Source organism: Nilaparvata lugens, chromosome 8 (genome assembly GCF_014356525.2).
Source record: "Nilaparvata lugens isolate BPH chromosome 8, ASM1435652v1, whole genome shotgun sequence".
NCBI lineage: Eukaryota > Metazoa > Arthropoda > Insecta > Hemiptera > Delphacidae > Nilaparvata > Nilaparvata lugens.
This window is the reverse complement of record NC_052511.1, coordinates 46,675,628-46,690,475: the sequence shown is the minus strand read 5'-3', so window position 1 is coordinate 46,690,475 and position 14,848 is coordinate 46,675,628. Positions and strand designations below refer to the sequence as shown.

Sequence of the window (14,848 nt, the reverse complement as noted above, 5' to 3'; positions counted from 1 at the left end):
GTTAACTGGCAACTTAATTAATAATTTTGACAGGTTGGCATTAAGTTGAGATGACTTCATTAGGTTGGCACCAAGTTGGAATCAAAATGCATTTATCGAGGGCACTGCTGCTTCAATCAGAGCTATTCCTGGGAGATAGTTTTTATTTTTAATAAAACAAACTTTTATGACGGGAGTTACTTCTATCAAGTGATCCTATTCTATCAAGACTAATTAAATTTTGTTTGTATATCCGATCGCGATAACTGCTTAAACAATTTTGATGAAATTATAATAATTCAGTATGATATATGGAGGGTATTTTCAAAACTTCAGAAGTGTCCGTTGTGGAATCTGTTTGCAAAGAATGAGGAAATTCGGCCAAAATTTAACTTGGGCGGAAGAAAGGGGTCATTTATTAAAACGGCCAAATAGTTGTTGTTGTTCCTTTTCCCAATATTCTTACAAAATTCGCTGCAATTGGACTACTATTCTACAGAGCACTTCCAACACATCAATGATTAATCGAATGATTTGACTCAATAGTTTTCATGCCAAGTTGTGGCCTAATCTCAAAAACGATTATAACAATGTTGGTAGAATTTAGATTATAAATGGTTCACAAAAATAATCTTATCTTTCAATTCCCGAAGCGAAGCACGGGTGCCCTGCTAGTTTAAAATATTTCTTCCATAACACTTTAAAAACATGTTCAAACTTAAAAATTTTGTGTTTTTGTATTAATTACTGAATTATTTAAATAGTAAGAAGCAATTACCCTGACGAATTTATTTATTTATTTATTCATTCATTGTCACATTACATCATTTTTTGGGTTTCACTCCTATGACTGCATGGTCAGTATTACTAAATCTAAATTATTATATAATTACTATACAGTAATTTAATTCTCTTTCGAATGACTTAAATATAGAACGTAAATTTATTCCTATTAATAAGCTATATATTCGTTCATCATGTTACAATATTATTATACTTAAATGTGTTCCGAAAGATTACATTGATCTTATGAGACATGATTAAATATGGACGAATGCTACCGCGCAATCTTACGACTAAGATTTAAGCTTTTAAATAATAATAATTATTATTATTAAACGAAAATCCAAATTAAATGCTGTAATTCACCTCGAAGACTTCTGCTACTGCAAATATTAACAAAAGGGTAAACAGCTAGATGGAAATTCGATGAGCGCTACTATTCAAAGAATTATTTGTCAGCCCGTGAATCGAACCCAGTACCTCCTAATTGCCGGTCAGGAATGCTTACCCTTACACCAAACTGACAATCTCTGGATAGCTGACGATCTCTGGATTTTGAATTATTCAAAATAATGCAATAATTATTCATAATTATAATAATAAACTAGTAGTTCTGTGAACAGTAGACCTCGCGCAGTTATAACGACGTCCCAAACCATAAGCACATCCACACTGATACACTAACTATTTATTTGATCAGATCATGCTTACACAAGATTTAATTATCGTATAACGCTTTCCGGAATTTAGCGCGAGAAAACCAGAAGACATCTAGGCGCCCAGACGAGCTGTTATAAGTTCTTTGCATCCTATTCAATAGTGCATAAAAATTGCATTCAATGAGGCATGCAATTTATAGTCTACACAGCTGCTAATTTTTACCTAGTTACATTGAGATATTGAATTGCATACGTCATGACATGCAATTCATAGTCAACTCGACAGCTGATTTATAATGAATAATTCTATAGTCTGATTTTCACTCTAATATTGACGTATGAAGGAGGCTCCTTTTTCCTTTTATATTATCCTTGAAATGCAAAATTTCCAAAAACCTTGTATATACGTCGACGCGCAATTTAAAAAGGAACATACCTGTCAAATTTCATGAAAATCTATTACCGCGTTTCGCCGTAAATGCGCAACATATAAAAATATAAACATTAAGAGAAATTCCAAATCGTCGACTTGAATTTTAGACTTCACTTCGCTCGGTCAATTATTGATAATTATTTGAATAATTCCAATCTCAGTAATTTCCATCTGTAGCTTATATAAGATTCTCTTCTCAAAATTCTTATAAATAAGATTAGCATTTTCCATCCATTAAATGCTAACAGTTTGACGTGAATGTGACAGTGTCCGTTTGAATAATCAGGAAACATTGATATCCCCCTGAAAACTGGCTTTTAACCGAACGAAGCGAGACTCCAATTCTTTCCAAGGCGAGCGAAACGAGTCTAACTATAATCTACCGAGGGAACTATAGTCTACTATTATATACCGTAGAAATAATAGCATAAAGAAAAGATAGCATAAGAAGATATCCCATGGTATAGAACGTTTATGTTCCAAATTCCACTGTTAACTCAAGCCGATAGTCCTTTTAATTCTTCTTTGTGAAGCTATGTGACGCTGGTAGTCTCTCATACTGTGCCGTTCTTACACTCTCACCCCAACAAAACAGTAATAATTGACAGTAGATATTAATCGGCTTGAGTTAACAGAAGAATCAGCTTCAAATTTGAAACATAAACTACCTATATCATGGGAGGATATCTTCTTCTTATGCTATTTTTGCTCTCAGTTGTTCAACGCGAGAGAATCTATAGTGAGGTCCACGTTATAATGGCAGTGTTTGATTAGCAACGGTATTGCTATCCTTGTCTATCATTCAACAAAGCGGATAGCGCTATCTCTTTCTCACTTTGCTCTGTTGCCAGATCGTCTTTTAACAATGTAGAATTAAAAATTAACAAAATATTTAATCTTAATTATGTAGATTGATTAAGAAATTATCGAAAAATATTATTTATTGCTTAATAAAATATAATTGATTATTTTAAACGAGAATGAACAGTTGATATTACATCAATAGAAATGTATCAGCTAAGGTCTATAAAAGGCATTGTCAAGACAGAGGTTCGGCAACGTTTTCTCCTATCTTTCTCCACTGCCATTATAACGTGGACCTCACTATAGCATTTAAATTAGAATAGAAATGTAGTAACCTATACTGCAATACTGGATGAATAAGGCTATAAAAAACACTGCCAGATGAAACTGAATCCTACTACGGTTTTCCAGTGTATTTACCTGTATTATTACCAGTTGGCAGCAAAAGTTGTACCAATTGCTTGACACATCGTGGCAGTGTGGCGCAGAGGCGACCACAAATCTCGGCCCTCCGCTCCAGAGGAGGCTGTGTTGTTGACTGTAGTTGTTGTGTTGTTGTTGTAGTCAGCTGTTGTTGAGAATGTTGTTGTAGACCATAACCAAATACGTGCAGTTTGGAGGGCACGAATAGTTCCACTATCAGACAGCCTAGCACCTAGGAATGATTCAATGATTTATTTCATTGAGTATATTAGGCTAAGTCATATTATATATAAGTCTTATTATTACAATAAAATATACTAGGAGTTCTGTGAACAGTTGACCTTACGCAGTTTACTCAACCACAAGTATCTGGTGTCACCTGTTCACCGGCTTCTCCAGACATCTGTGTAATGCATGCAATGAATAATCCACTTGTCAGCTGATTGATTATGAATAATTCTATAGTCTGATTAATCTTAACTTAAAAGTAGATGATATATATTTATAGTGATATCGGAGTATAGAGGAAATACCTTTTCCTTTCATATTATCCTTAAAATGCATAATTTCAAAAAAACCTTGTGTATAGATCAACGCGCAATTGAAAAAGGAATATTTCTTCCAAATCTTATCGAATTCTATCAACGCGTTTGGCCGTAAACATACAGACAAAAGAAAATCCGAGTTGAAACATAGACCTCACTGCGTTCGGTAAATTATTAACTCGATTTATTATCACAGATGCACTAGTCTTCGAAAATATAAACAATGAACGCCATAATTCATGGCGTTTCATCATTCTTATAACTTTCAATCCTTTGGCTCAACTCACACTTAGGCGACTCAGGTCGAGAAGAGACTCGACTCTAGTCGAAATCATGTGTTTCCAAATGGTGACACTCAGACCAGTCGATTCTAGTCTCGCCGCGACGTCACCATTTGAAAACACATGCTCTCGACTAGAGTCGAGTCTCTTCTCGACCTGAGTCGCCTAAGTGTGAGTTGAGCCTTAGACATGAAGTTAGTATAGCCTTAGAATGTAATGTGGATAACTTGCGAATATAGCAGATAAAATAATTACAGATGAGCTGGCAATCATTGAATTGAGGTTGGCCTCCCTGAATTCATTAATAAAAAAGAAGTGGTTGGAGATCAACCATGACTTCAGCTTTCTATTGAAAGTCACAAGGGGCAGGCTTCTTATTTCGTTAGGTAGCATATTAAAAAACCTAATACCAGATGAGGGAAAGCATCTATTTGTTCTATTCCCAATCTGACTCGCGACTGGAATATAGGTTAGAGAGAATAGAATAGAATAAAATGACTGCCTTTATTTTTGACGTAGGAGGGCGAAGTTAGGGCGCAGTCGGCCCTCTCTTACACTTAACCCTCAAAGAGAGTTAAGAGAGACTAACTAGAGAGAGAGAGAGAGAGAGAGAGAGAGAGAGAGAGAGAGAGAGAGAGAGAGAGAGAGAGAGAGAGATATTAATAAATAATTATTATTAAACGAACATCCTTGTTAAATGCTGTAAATCACTGTAAATATTGACATCAGGGTTAACAGCGCTCGATGAGAGCTACCATCCAGAAATTATTTGCCAGCCCGGGAATTGAATCCGGTATCTCCTAATTGTCAGTCAGGATTGCTTACCCTTACACCAAACTGACAATCTCTGGATAGCAGCACTCATTTTATACGAAGACATAGCGGCCAGCCAGTCTACAGATGGAAATAGATTAGAAATTGCATTACGTTGCAGAAGAAGGGTCTACATTGGTGTAGTGGATTCAAGTTTCTGTTCATGTAAACTTGACCAATGTAAACGCCTCTTTATGGATACATGGTATGAATAATTGTATGAGAGAATGAATAGATGAGTAAATGAAGTAATTACTTCATATGATTAATAAGATCATATTCATATGATTTGTAATTATATCAACAAATGAATAAATGAATAATAATAAATAAATTACTGACCACCATTTCCTGTACCCTCCTGGCGGCTACAATCTGCTTATAGCTGCTATCATGCGACGAAGACGGTGGCGCTGCCAAGCGGTCATCTGCCGAACTACTTGCACTGCTATCGACTACCGGCATCTGACAAATCAAATCCAAGGTAATTAATTAATTCAACCACGGTATATAGAAGAAGATTTTCATCTAAATCCTGTACCGTGGATTCAACCACAATATGCAAACACGCTTCAAACTTGTAACATACAGGTGCATCGAATTGCATATCAAGTCAAATAATGAGGAACTTTTATTATCAGAAATATTTACTAGTAGTTCTGTGAACAGTAGACCTCACGCAGTATTCTCATCCAGAAGTACCTGATTGAAACTATAGACCTACCTACATACCTGACAAATTTCATGAAAATCTATTACCGCGTTTCGCCGTAAATGCGCAAAATATAAACATTTAATCATTTAAACATTAAGAGAAATGCCAAACCGTCGACTTGAATCTTACACCTCACTTCGCTCGGTCAATCAATATCATCAGGAACTTTTATTTTATTATGAGGAACTCATCTTATCGGATGCAACACGTTGCTTTTGAGAAGATACAAAAGAACATATCTGTTGCTCATGTAAAGATACATTAAAGCTCCTTGTCTATCTTTTCGGATGCAACACGTTGCTTTTGAGAAGATACAAAAGAACATAGCTGTTGCTCATGTAAATATACATTAAAGCTCCTTGTGTTATCTTTACAGATGAAACACGTTGCTTTTTGAGAAGATAACAAAAGAACATATCTGTTGCTCATGTAAAGATACATTAAAGCTCCTTGTGTATCTTTTCAGATGCAACACGTTGCTTTTGAGAAGATAACCAAAGAACATATCTGTTGCTCATGTAAAGATATATTAAAGCTCCTTGTGTATCTTTTCGGATGCAACAAGTTGCTTTTGAGAAGATACAAAAGAACATTTGTTGCTTATGTAAAGATACATTAAAGCTCCATGTGTATCTTTTCGGATGCAAAACGTTGCTTCTGAGAAAATACAAAATAGCAACGGAAATATACATTTTCAAACATGCTCCATGTTTTTGAACGGGTAGTATTGTAGTCCAATGGCCGTCCGCTGATAGTCAAATAAAGAACCGGTTGTTCTAAAGCATGTAGAATTTGAATCATGAATAAATTCCACGAGAACCAATCAGAGAAGACTTAAAGATGGCTTTTTTGGTTGGGTCTAGTGGAATTTAATCACGATTAAAATTTAACAGACTTTTAAGCAACCGGTTCTTAATTTGACTATAAGCGGACGGCCATCAGACTACAATACTACCCGTTCAAAAACATGAGAAATTTTTGAAAATGGACCTTTCTATAAGCAACAGATATGCTCTTTTGTATTTTCTCAAAAGCAACGTGTTGCATCCGAAAAGATACACAAGGAGCTTCAATGTATCTTTACATAAGCAACAAATGCTCTTTTGTATCTTCTCAGAAGCAACGTATAGCTTTCTATATCTGTATCTTACCGTTTCTGTAAAAATACAGATATAGTCAGCTGATTAAAAGTGAATGATTGCTCATGTTTGCGGCGCGTATATCTGTACGCACCTATAGAGCTGCAATCAAACAGCTTCTATGTAGATATTTAGGTGCGTTCCGAACCACACTAACCTGACAAGTCCTATGCAGAAAGCTGTAGAGCGCTTCACAGGCCACCAACGCGGCAACCGGTTTATAATCACGTGGCAGAATTATGGAGGGGGAAGCTGTTGTTGTCTTATCCTGCTGTTGTTGCTCCGATGAAGGCGATAGAGGTGTTGTTGTACTGGATGTTGTTGTGGCTGTCTGAAAGCATATAAGCATAATTTTTATAAGAGCACAGTAAAATATATCAAGTATAACTCCAGATAATGGGCCATATGAATAAAGTTGAGCATTTGCTTATACTTCTAAAATATGGAGCATTTGCTTCATTTTCTATGAATAAACGTGAGCAAAACCTATTGCTCATGCTCATCAAAAAAATAGTTTGAGCATTTGCTCAAGAGTAAAAGCTTATACTCAAAACTGTATGAATAAACTAGAGCATTTGCTCAACTTTTGAAGCAAATGCTTCAAAAAAATGAGTCTAGTCTAGAGCAGCTTATCACCTTTTGCTCATAGTAAAATGGCTCAACTAATTCGTATGAGGAAGAGGAAACTATACCAGATACGATCACAACCAATAGTTGAGAACTATAAAACTCTTTTTAGATTCAACCATGATTTATCACCATTATCCCTACAAAAGAATAAATACAAAAGATAGCTACCTGATATCAAGATAGCCATCAAAAAATAGGAAATAGGCATTTAAGAAGATGAGAGTGAAGACGATTATAAGAAGGCTATTGATATTATAAGATTATGCTGAAGCTTATTAATAGAAATGACTTTTTTCACGCTATTATTTCAAAATTCTAAACTCTATTCATAAATAGAAAACAGAGCAAACGACGCAAACACAAGCGGTGCACCCTACTTGCATATTTAGCGCTTCCGTGAGCTATAAAAACAAAGTAAGGCTACAAAAGCGAATCAGCTGATGAAAAATCTTTAAAATACGTGAGCATTTGCTCCAGAGTTCAGGAGTATAAGGTAAAGCTTATTCATATAAAAATGAGCATATGCTTTTGCTTCTACCTTTTGCTAATAAGCAAAACCTTATGCTCCATGCTCTTGCTCATGAGCATTTGCTCTGGTTTTATTCATATGGGCCAATGTTGCTGGTGAGATGTGATATCTATCCATAATGAAAACACTGGAATGTTGTCAAAAATATAACTCATTTATTGTAAAAATTACAAACATTTTTCAACACCAATGATGATGAACAGATGAACACAGATTTTGAACAACTATAGTGGAATTGACAACATCAACGTCTTATTCTTTCAATTAAGGAGAAATACCACAACATATCCTCACATAAAATCTATGGGAATTAATCAGTCAATGGGAGTCAAGTATGACATAATCCATTCTATGTCAACAAAGGCCAACGCTGGTAAACCATCCATCTACACACTGGCCGACGCTGGTCGACATTGGCCTTCATTGGGCCAACATGAAGATGCGGCATAAGAAAGATATAATAAGCATAACATCAGCTGATAAAAGTGAAATGCACTTGTTCATGGCGCATAAATCTGCACGCACCTTATTATATCTACATTGGCGTTAAACTAGAACTGTATATATGACTTCGAATCAACGATTACAGGAAAGTGATAAAACCTGAATAGTATTGATTTTTTCCTGGACGTTGATTTATTGTCTTACAATTTGATCTCATCCTTGTTTTCATTTGTTTCATCCTTCTTTCAGTTTGACAATTTCCCAGTCAATAAACTGTGGCGAAGAATATACAGGGTGAGTCATATTGAACTTTCCGGTTTTGGAAGGGCGTTGCCATAACGGCAAGGAAAGTTGTGTGAGTGCGCCACACCAGATTTTTATTTATATAGATTACTAGCCGTCAGGCTCGCTTCGTTCGTCATATCCGTCTAGCCAGGGGGCTCCGCCCCCTGGACCCCCGACTGGATCATCCAAGAATGAGATCAGCAGGCTCGCTTCGCTCGCCTGCATTTTTCATTTGAGCATTTTTTTATCATATGTTAGGACGATCCAGTCGGGGGTCCAGACTAAACGTCTGGCTAAACGGATATGACGAACGAAGCGAGCCTGACGGCTAGTAATATAATATTCCCAGGGATAGCTCTGATTGAAGTAGCAGTGCCCAATCAATTTTTCCGCGATATCAATCTTCAACTTGGTGCCAATCTAAATTCATTTCAATCTTCAACTTGGTGCCAACCTAACAAAGTCAAACTTAACTTAATGCCAACCTGACAAAATTATTAATTTAGTTACCAGTTAACAACTGTTTCGAAGAGGTACTCTCTCTAGATTATAGTTCTATATTAACATATGGTATGGACATTTTTCAATTATAATTAAGAGAATAAGAAGAATATACATGCTAAAATACGAACTTTAAAGCCTTGAAAACCACCCTTAGAGTTAAAATATTGCCAAAAGATTTCTTAGTGCGCCTCTAAAGGGCCAACTGAACATACCTACCAAATTTGAACGTTTTTGGTCCGGTAGATTTTTAGTTCTGCGAGTGAGTGAGTGAGTGAGTCAGTCAGTCAGTCAGTGAGTGAGTGAGTGTCATTTCGCTTTTATATATAGAGATTCACTATGAAGAGATAGCAGATCTCGTGCGTATCCAGCGTTATTGTCCTGTCACCAGCTGGCTCAGATCTTTGACTTGAGATGCGCGTTAACACTAGCGTCAGGTGATCAATTTTCATAACGGCAAGGAAAGTTGTGTGAGTGCGCCACACCAGATTTTTATTTATATAGATTATTATGATTAAAACTTGGTTCTATCATAGAGAAAAGATATCATAATGTGTGTCTTATGCTGTCTTTTCTCTATAGTTCTATCTAATAAAAATAGCTTCTTTCGAAGTATATTTACATGTAAAGATGTCCGGGACCGACTCAATATCCTGGATAGGCCCGAGGGTGAAGACCGCGGAATTTGCACATCGTCATCCTCCACACCTGAACTTTGACCTCCCTCTTCTTCTTCACACGTCCCACCTGAAAAAGAGACACAAAAATTCCATTAAAATTGAGGAACAAATTGCCGACCAGGTTAGCTGAGACTAAGAGTACTGAGGAAGCAGGATGTGGAGAAGGACCTGACAGCGATGGGAGTCAGGGGATGGAGGAGGAAGGAGGAAGACAGAGATAGTTGGAGGATGATTGTGGAGGAGGCCAAAGCCCACATCGGGCTGTAGCGCTAGCATAAGTAGGTAAGTAAGGTTAGCTTTGTCGGCTCAATTGAAAAAGCAGCATTTACAGCATTTAATTGGGATTTTCGTTTAATAATACAATTTAAGATCAACACTTGATCTTAATTAACTGTAACAAAGCTTTGTTACAGTTAGATTATTCGTATGTGCTACATATAATAGTAAGCCTATCTATTTGATTCAAAATTTATTCGTTTATGTGAGTATTGAAGAGCGTAAATTGTATTTTGAAAAGTGAAAGTGACGTAACCAACATTTTGATTTGGACAGTATAGTATAAATTGGAAATGGGACAGTTTTGGGCATGAGCCTGATGTGCCTTTCCTCATGTTAAGTATTTGTACACAATGTGATAAATAAATAAAGGTAATTATTATTAAAGGTAATATATGCATGTCACATTAACAGTTAATTAGATTTGCGAATTTTATTACATGGAGTATTCAATTTTACTATTCACTACAGTTTAAATAAAGTGATACTCACGTCTCCTCTCCCTCGGAGGGGCGTTGGCTAGAGTGGGCGGTGCCTTGTCCATGTAAGGGTTGGGCTGAGTGTGGGGAGGGTGGGGTTGGCTGAACAGCTGGACCACGCCCACATCTGTGAGCCGTGTGTGACCATCCACCATACGCAGACACACGTTCTTCGACTTCACTGCTGCCACACCCGACAATCTATGAGAGAAACAGATAATGGCATGATATCCTATACTATTAAACGAGCAACTTCTGTTTATATGTTTAGATGTTTATATGTTTGTATTTCACCAGATCTCGAAAACGGCTCTAACGATTTCTCATGAAATTCAGAACATAGTAGGTTTATAATATAAAAATTCGATTGCACTAGGTCTCATCCCTGGGAAAACTCGCTGAAGGACATTAAAAGGATAATTATTTTCATACTTGGAAAAGCAGCTGATAATAATTATTCCGTCGTCTGTTGATGATGGAAGTGAGTGAGCGAGTTCATGTGTGGGGGACTGTGTCAAAATTATGACTCAGCTGTTGAACTTTTGTTATCAGGTACTTAGTGCCGGTTGCAAAAAAGCCGGGTTATTTTCAATCATGATTAATTCCAGTAGATCAATCGTTTTGAAATGATCTTCTCTAATTTGGTTCATGTGAAATTAATCAGGATTAAAATTTGACCCGCTTTTTTGAACCGGGCCTTTGTGAGGGAAATTTTGCATTCCTCTGGGAATTAATCTCAATTTACTGTGATTAGATAGAACATTTCTGTATGAACTATGAATGTTATTATAATTTTTTCTTTCGTAATACATTTTTTATGCTTTTGTACTCCAGAGCGAAGCTCGGTCTCCGATATTTAGAGATAAAACTGAGAGAAAAGATATAAATAGCATGTAGAATAACACATTTTTCTTCTATCACCTTCTCTTTCTTCGTGGGTAAGTGGTAGAGTGGACATTACTGTCCAAACTTCGCCACGTCAACAAATAAAAAGGTCAATCTATTATTTTTCTTCTTCTAATGGAAATGAAGGAGAAGATAGGAGAAGGAAAAGATAGGTAAAGAAAGAGAAGAAGATGAGTGAAGAAGGAGAAGAAGTTGTGGAACAAGAAAAGGAAGAGGAAGAAGAAGATAGGAGATTGGGAAGGAAAAAGAAGATAGGGGATTGGGAAGGAAGAAGAAGATAGGAGATTGGGAAGGAACAAGAAGAAGAAAAGGAAGGAGATTGGCAATGGAAAAGGAGACAGACAATCGACATAGAGAGACAAAAGATAGATAACATTTATCTATAGTGAGGTCCACATGTCAGTGGAGGAAGATAGGAGATACGTTGCCGATCCTCTGTCTTGTCAATGCCTTCTATAGACGGAGGTAGCTGATACAGGTTTATTGATGTAATATTAACTGTTCATTCTCGTTTAAATAATCAATTATATTTTATTAAGCCAGAAACTATATTTTTCAATAGATTCATAATGAATTTTCATAATTAAAATAATGAAATATGTTGTTAATTAATATTATTACTTCTACATCAAATCAAATAATTTTTATTGGCCAAAAAAACAAAGCATTAGAAATTGTTGAAAGAATAAAATAGCAAAAAATGCATTGTTGAAAGACGATCTGGCAACAGAGCATAGCGATAAAGAGATAGCGCTATCAGCTTTGTTGAATGATGGACAAGGATAGCTATACCTTTGCAAATCAAACACTGCCATTATAACGTGGACCTCACTATCTTTTGAATATCACTTTTGAATGTAATTTAATTTTATTGGTTGAATAAAGCATTTATTATTATTATTACTATCGTGTAATGTGTTGAGATGAAAACGATAACAATGTTAATCGCTTGTTGAATTGCTTGCAATGTGTTGTCCGTGTCTTACTTGTATCCGAATGTGAGGTCGATCCAGTGATGCAGCCGCTGTGTGACGTGTGCACTCTCCAAGATGGCGCGGTGCTCGCTGACCAGGTCATCAGCTGATGCAGCCCAGCTGGGCACCTCAAGGTCAGGCAGATCTGGGTGCACTGACTGCAACACAAAACACACAACATTGATAAACAACCATAGTCAACCGCACGAAAATAGTCTGATGGAAATGGAACGGCTGGGTACTGTAAATCACCGGTAGCCTCTACTAGATAGTAGCATAGAGAAACAATAGCGTAAGTAGATATCCCATGATATAGGGCGTTTATGTCGCAACTTTTACTGTTATCTCAAGTCGATTACTATCGATTATTGTAGATTTTTACTGTTTTGGCCGGGTGAGAGTGTATGAACGGCACAATATGAGAGACTACCAGCGTCACACACCTTTTTGGGAAAGAAACACGTGGACTATCGGCTTGAAATAACAGTAAAAGTTGCGACATTATCGCCCTATACCTTGGGATATCTACTTAAGCTATTGTTTCTCTATGATAGTAGACGCTACTGGACCGCCGCAAAGTAGACCCACGCTAATCCACGAAAAGCAACCCACGCTGTGGGATGTTTTGTAAACCATTGCTATAGAACTATTCATAATGAACCAGCTGACAAGTGGATTATTCATTGCATGTATAGGGTGTTTCAGAGAAACAGGAAATTTTTAAAGTTAAATAATTTCAAGTAAAACAAATCTATAAATAACGTTTTTAATATCATTCAATAGTAAAAATAATGCCATTTTAGAATAAATAAAAAATATATCTATTTAAACTTACAAAATGGCACTACCGGCAAAGAAAACTTGTGCGCCGGCAGTGAGTTCGAACAACTAGGTACAGCAAACATGTCAATAGAAAGAAAAAGAGCTTATTCAAACCACTAGAATAAATAAAATTATGGAAACCTCAGGTCACATCTCAATACTTACAAACGATAAGACAAAGTAACAAAATCACAAGCAAATGACGAACTCAAAAAGACCAATTCAAGGAAGCCATGACAAATATTTTTTTTAAATTTATAATACCGTAACATTTATTTTTTGAAGATGAAATCTTGCAGGTATGTTCCTTTTCTACGCAAACATTTCTGTAGTCTCTTCATCACATTGTCCATGGTTTGACGTAACATTAAAACTGGAATTTGAAATCGCTTCTCGAATCTTGGTTTCAATTCTGCAACAACGGAAGAATTGAAAGCCAAGATTCGAGAAGCGATTTCAAATTCCAGTTGTAATGTTACGTCAAACCATGGACAATGTGATGAAGAGACTACAGGAATGTTGGCGTAGAAAAGGAATACACCTGCAAGAAAGTTACGGTATTATTTATTCTAAAATGGCATTATTTTTACTATCGAATGATATGAAAAACTTTATTTAAAGATTTGTTTTTCTTGAAATTATTTAACTTTCAAAATTCCCCGTTTCTCTGAAACACCCTGTATTACACAGATGTCTAGAGAAACCTAGCAATGGTTTACAAAACATCCCACGGCGTGGGTTGCTTTCCGTGGATTAGCGTGGGTCTACTATGCGGCGGGCCTAGGGGTACAAACACACTGAAAGCGGAGTAAAAACACTCCAAAAAAGGAACCAGCTTGTTCCAAAGTTTGACGCCACGCTCCGCTCTGCGAGTAGACGCTTACTCATTACTTATACTTAATAAGCGCTCGGGTCTAAATCGACTTTCTGAGTCACGATTTTATCTTCTAAACTCCGGGGTCTACAAAGTTCTCGACTTATTTGAGTCCAGGACTTTAATGTAGTAAACATGAGGGAAATGCACAATATTTTGCTGTTCTATTGTTGGCATTATAGCAAAACGAAAACAGCTGATTCCAGCGGGATAATTCAAATGAGCATGCTCTCCAAACTATTTTGTGAAAATACGTTTCGATTTCTTTGTAGGCCTATTCAAAGCAAAACCTAAGCTTTTGAAAGATGAACGAATAAACATTTTATTTTACTTTATGCTATTATTGATCATTGATCCTAACCCTCGACTGGGGTAAGGTTTAAATCTAAGTTCTAGACTTTGGAATAAAAATTTTGGAATATAATTTTGGAATAAAAATTTCATTAGGCTATTGAGTTTGAAAAAGAAACTGGAATAATAATTTATTTATTATTGTTATTGTAAAATCTGACAAAGCATTTATTGGAACGGTTCCACTTGTTATTCGTTCCGCTACTACGTAGACATCATGTCGTCATCATGTCTGTCTGTCTGCGCGCTGTGTCTTTTGTGCGTCTGCGCTGACCAGTGACGTCACAGTCGCGGTTCTTTGCCACTGCTCTGGTCAGCTGGTTTTCTATACTTCTATTCGTACCTTTTTCGTCGGATTGTTTGCCGTTGCAATTTTAATATTTGTGCTATTCGATTTTTTAGAATTTAATCTTGTCTTTAGGCATCTTACCTTTTAGATATTTGTTACTTTTTCACCATTCGGTTGCGAGCGCTTTGCCTACGTTTCTAACACATCCGGCAGCTTGCCTTTTTCATTGTAGCT

At 36.4% G+C, this 14,848-nt stretch overlaps 1 protein-coding gene across 1 annotated transcript in view; it reads right to left on the bottom strand.

Annotated features, from left to right (window-relative positions):
• The window catches only part of LOC111044280 (WD repeat-containing protein 81), a 103,877-nt gene that overhangs the window by 62,395 nt on the left and 26,634 nt on the right, over positions 1-14,848 (bottom strand). Inside the window, 6 exon segments of the mRNA XM_039435165.1 lie at positions 3,079-3,313; positions 5,063-5,185; positions 6,732-6,905; positions 9,586-9,710; positions 10,412-10,599; positions 12,291-12,436. Of these exon segments, the coding sequence (XP_039291099.1) occupies positions 3,079-3,313; positions 5,063-5,185; positions 6,732-6,905; positions 9,586-9,710; positions 10,412-10,599; positions 12,291-12,436 (991 nt within the window).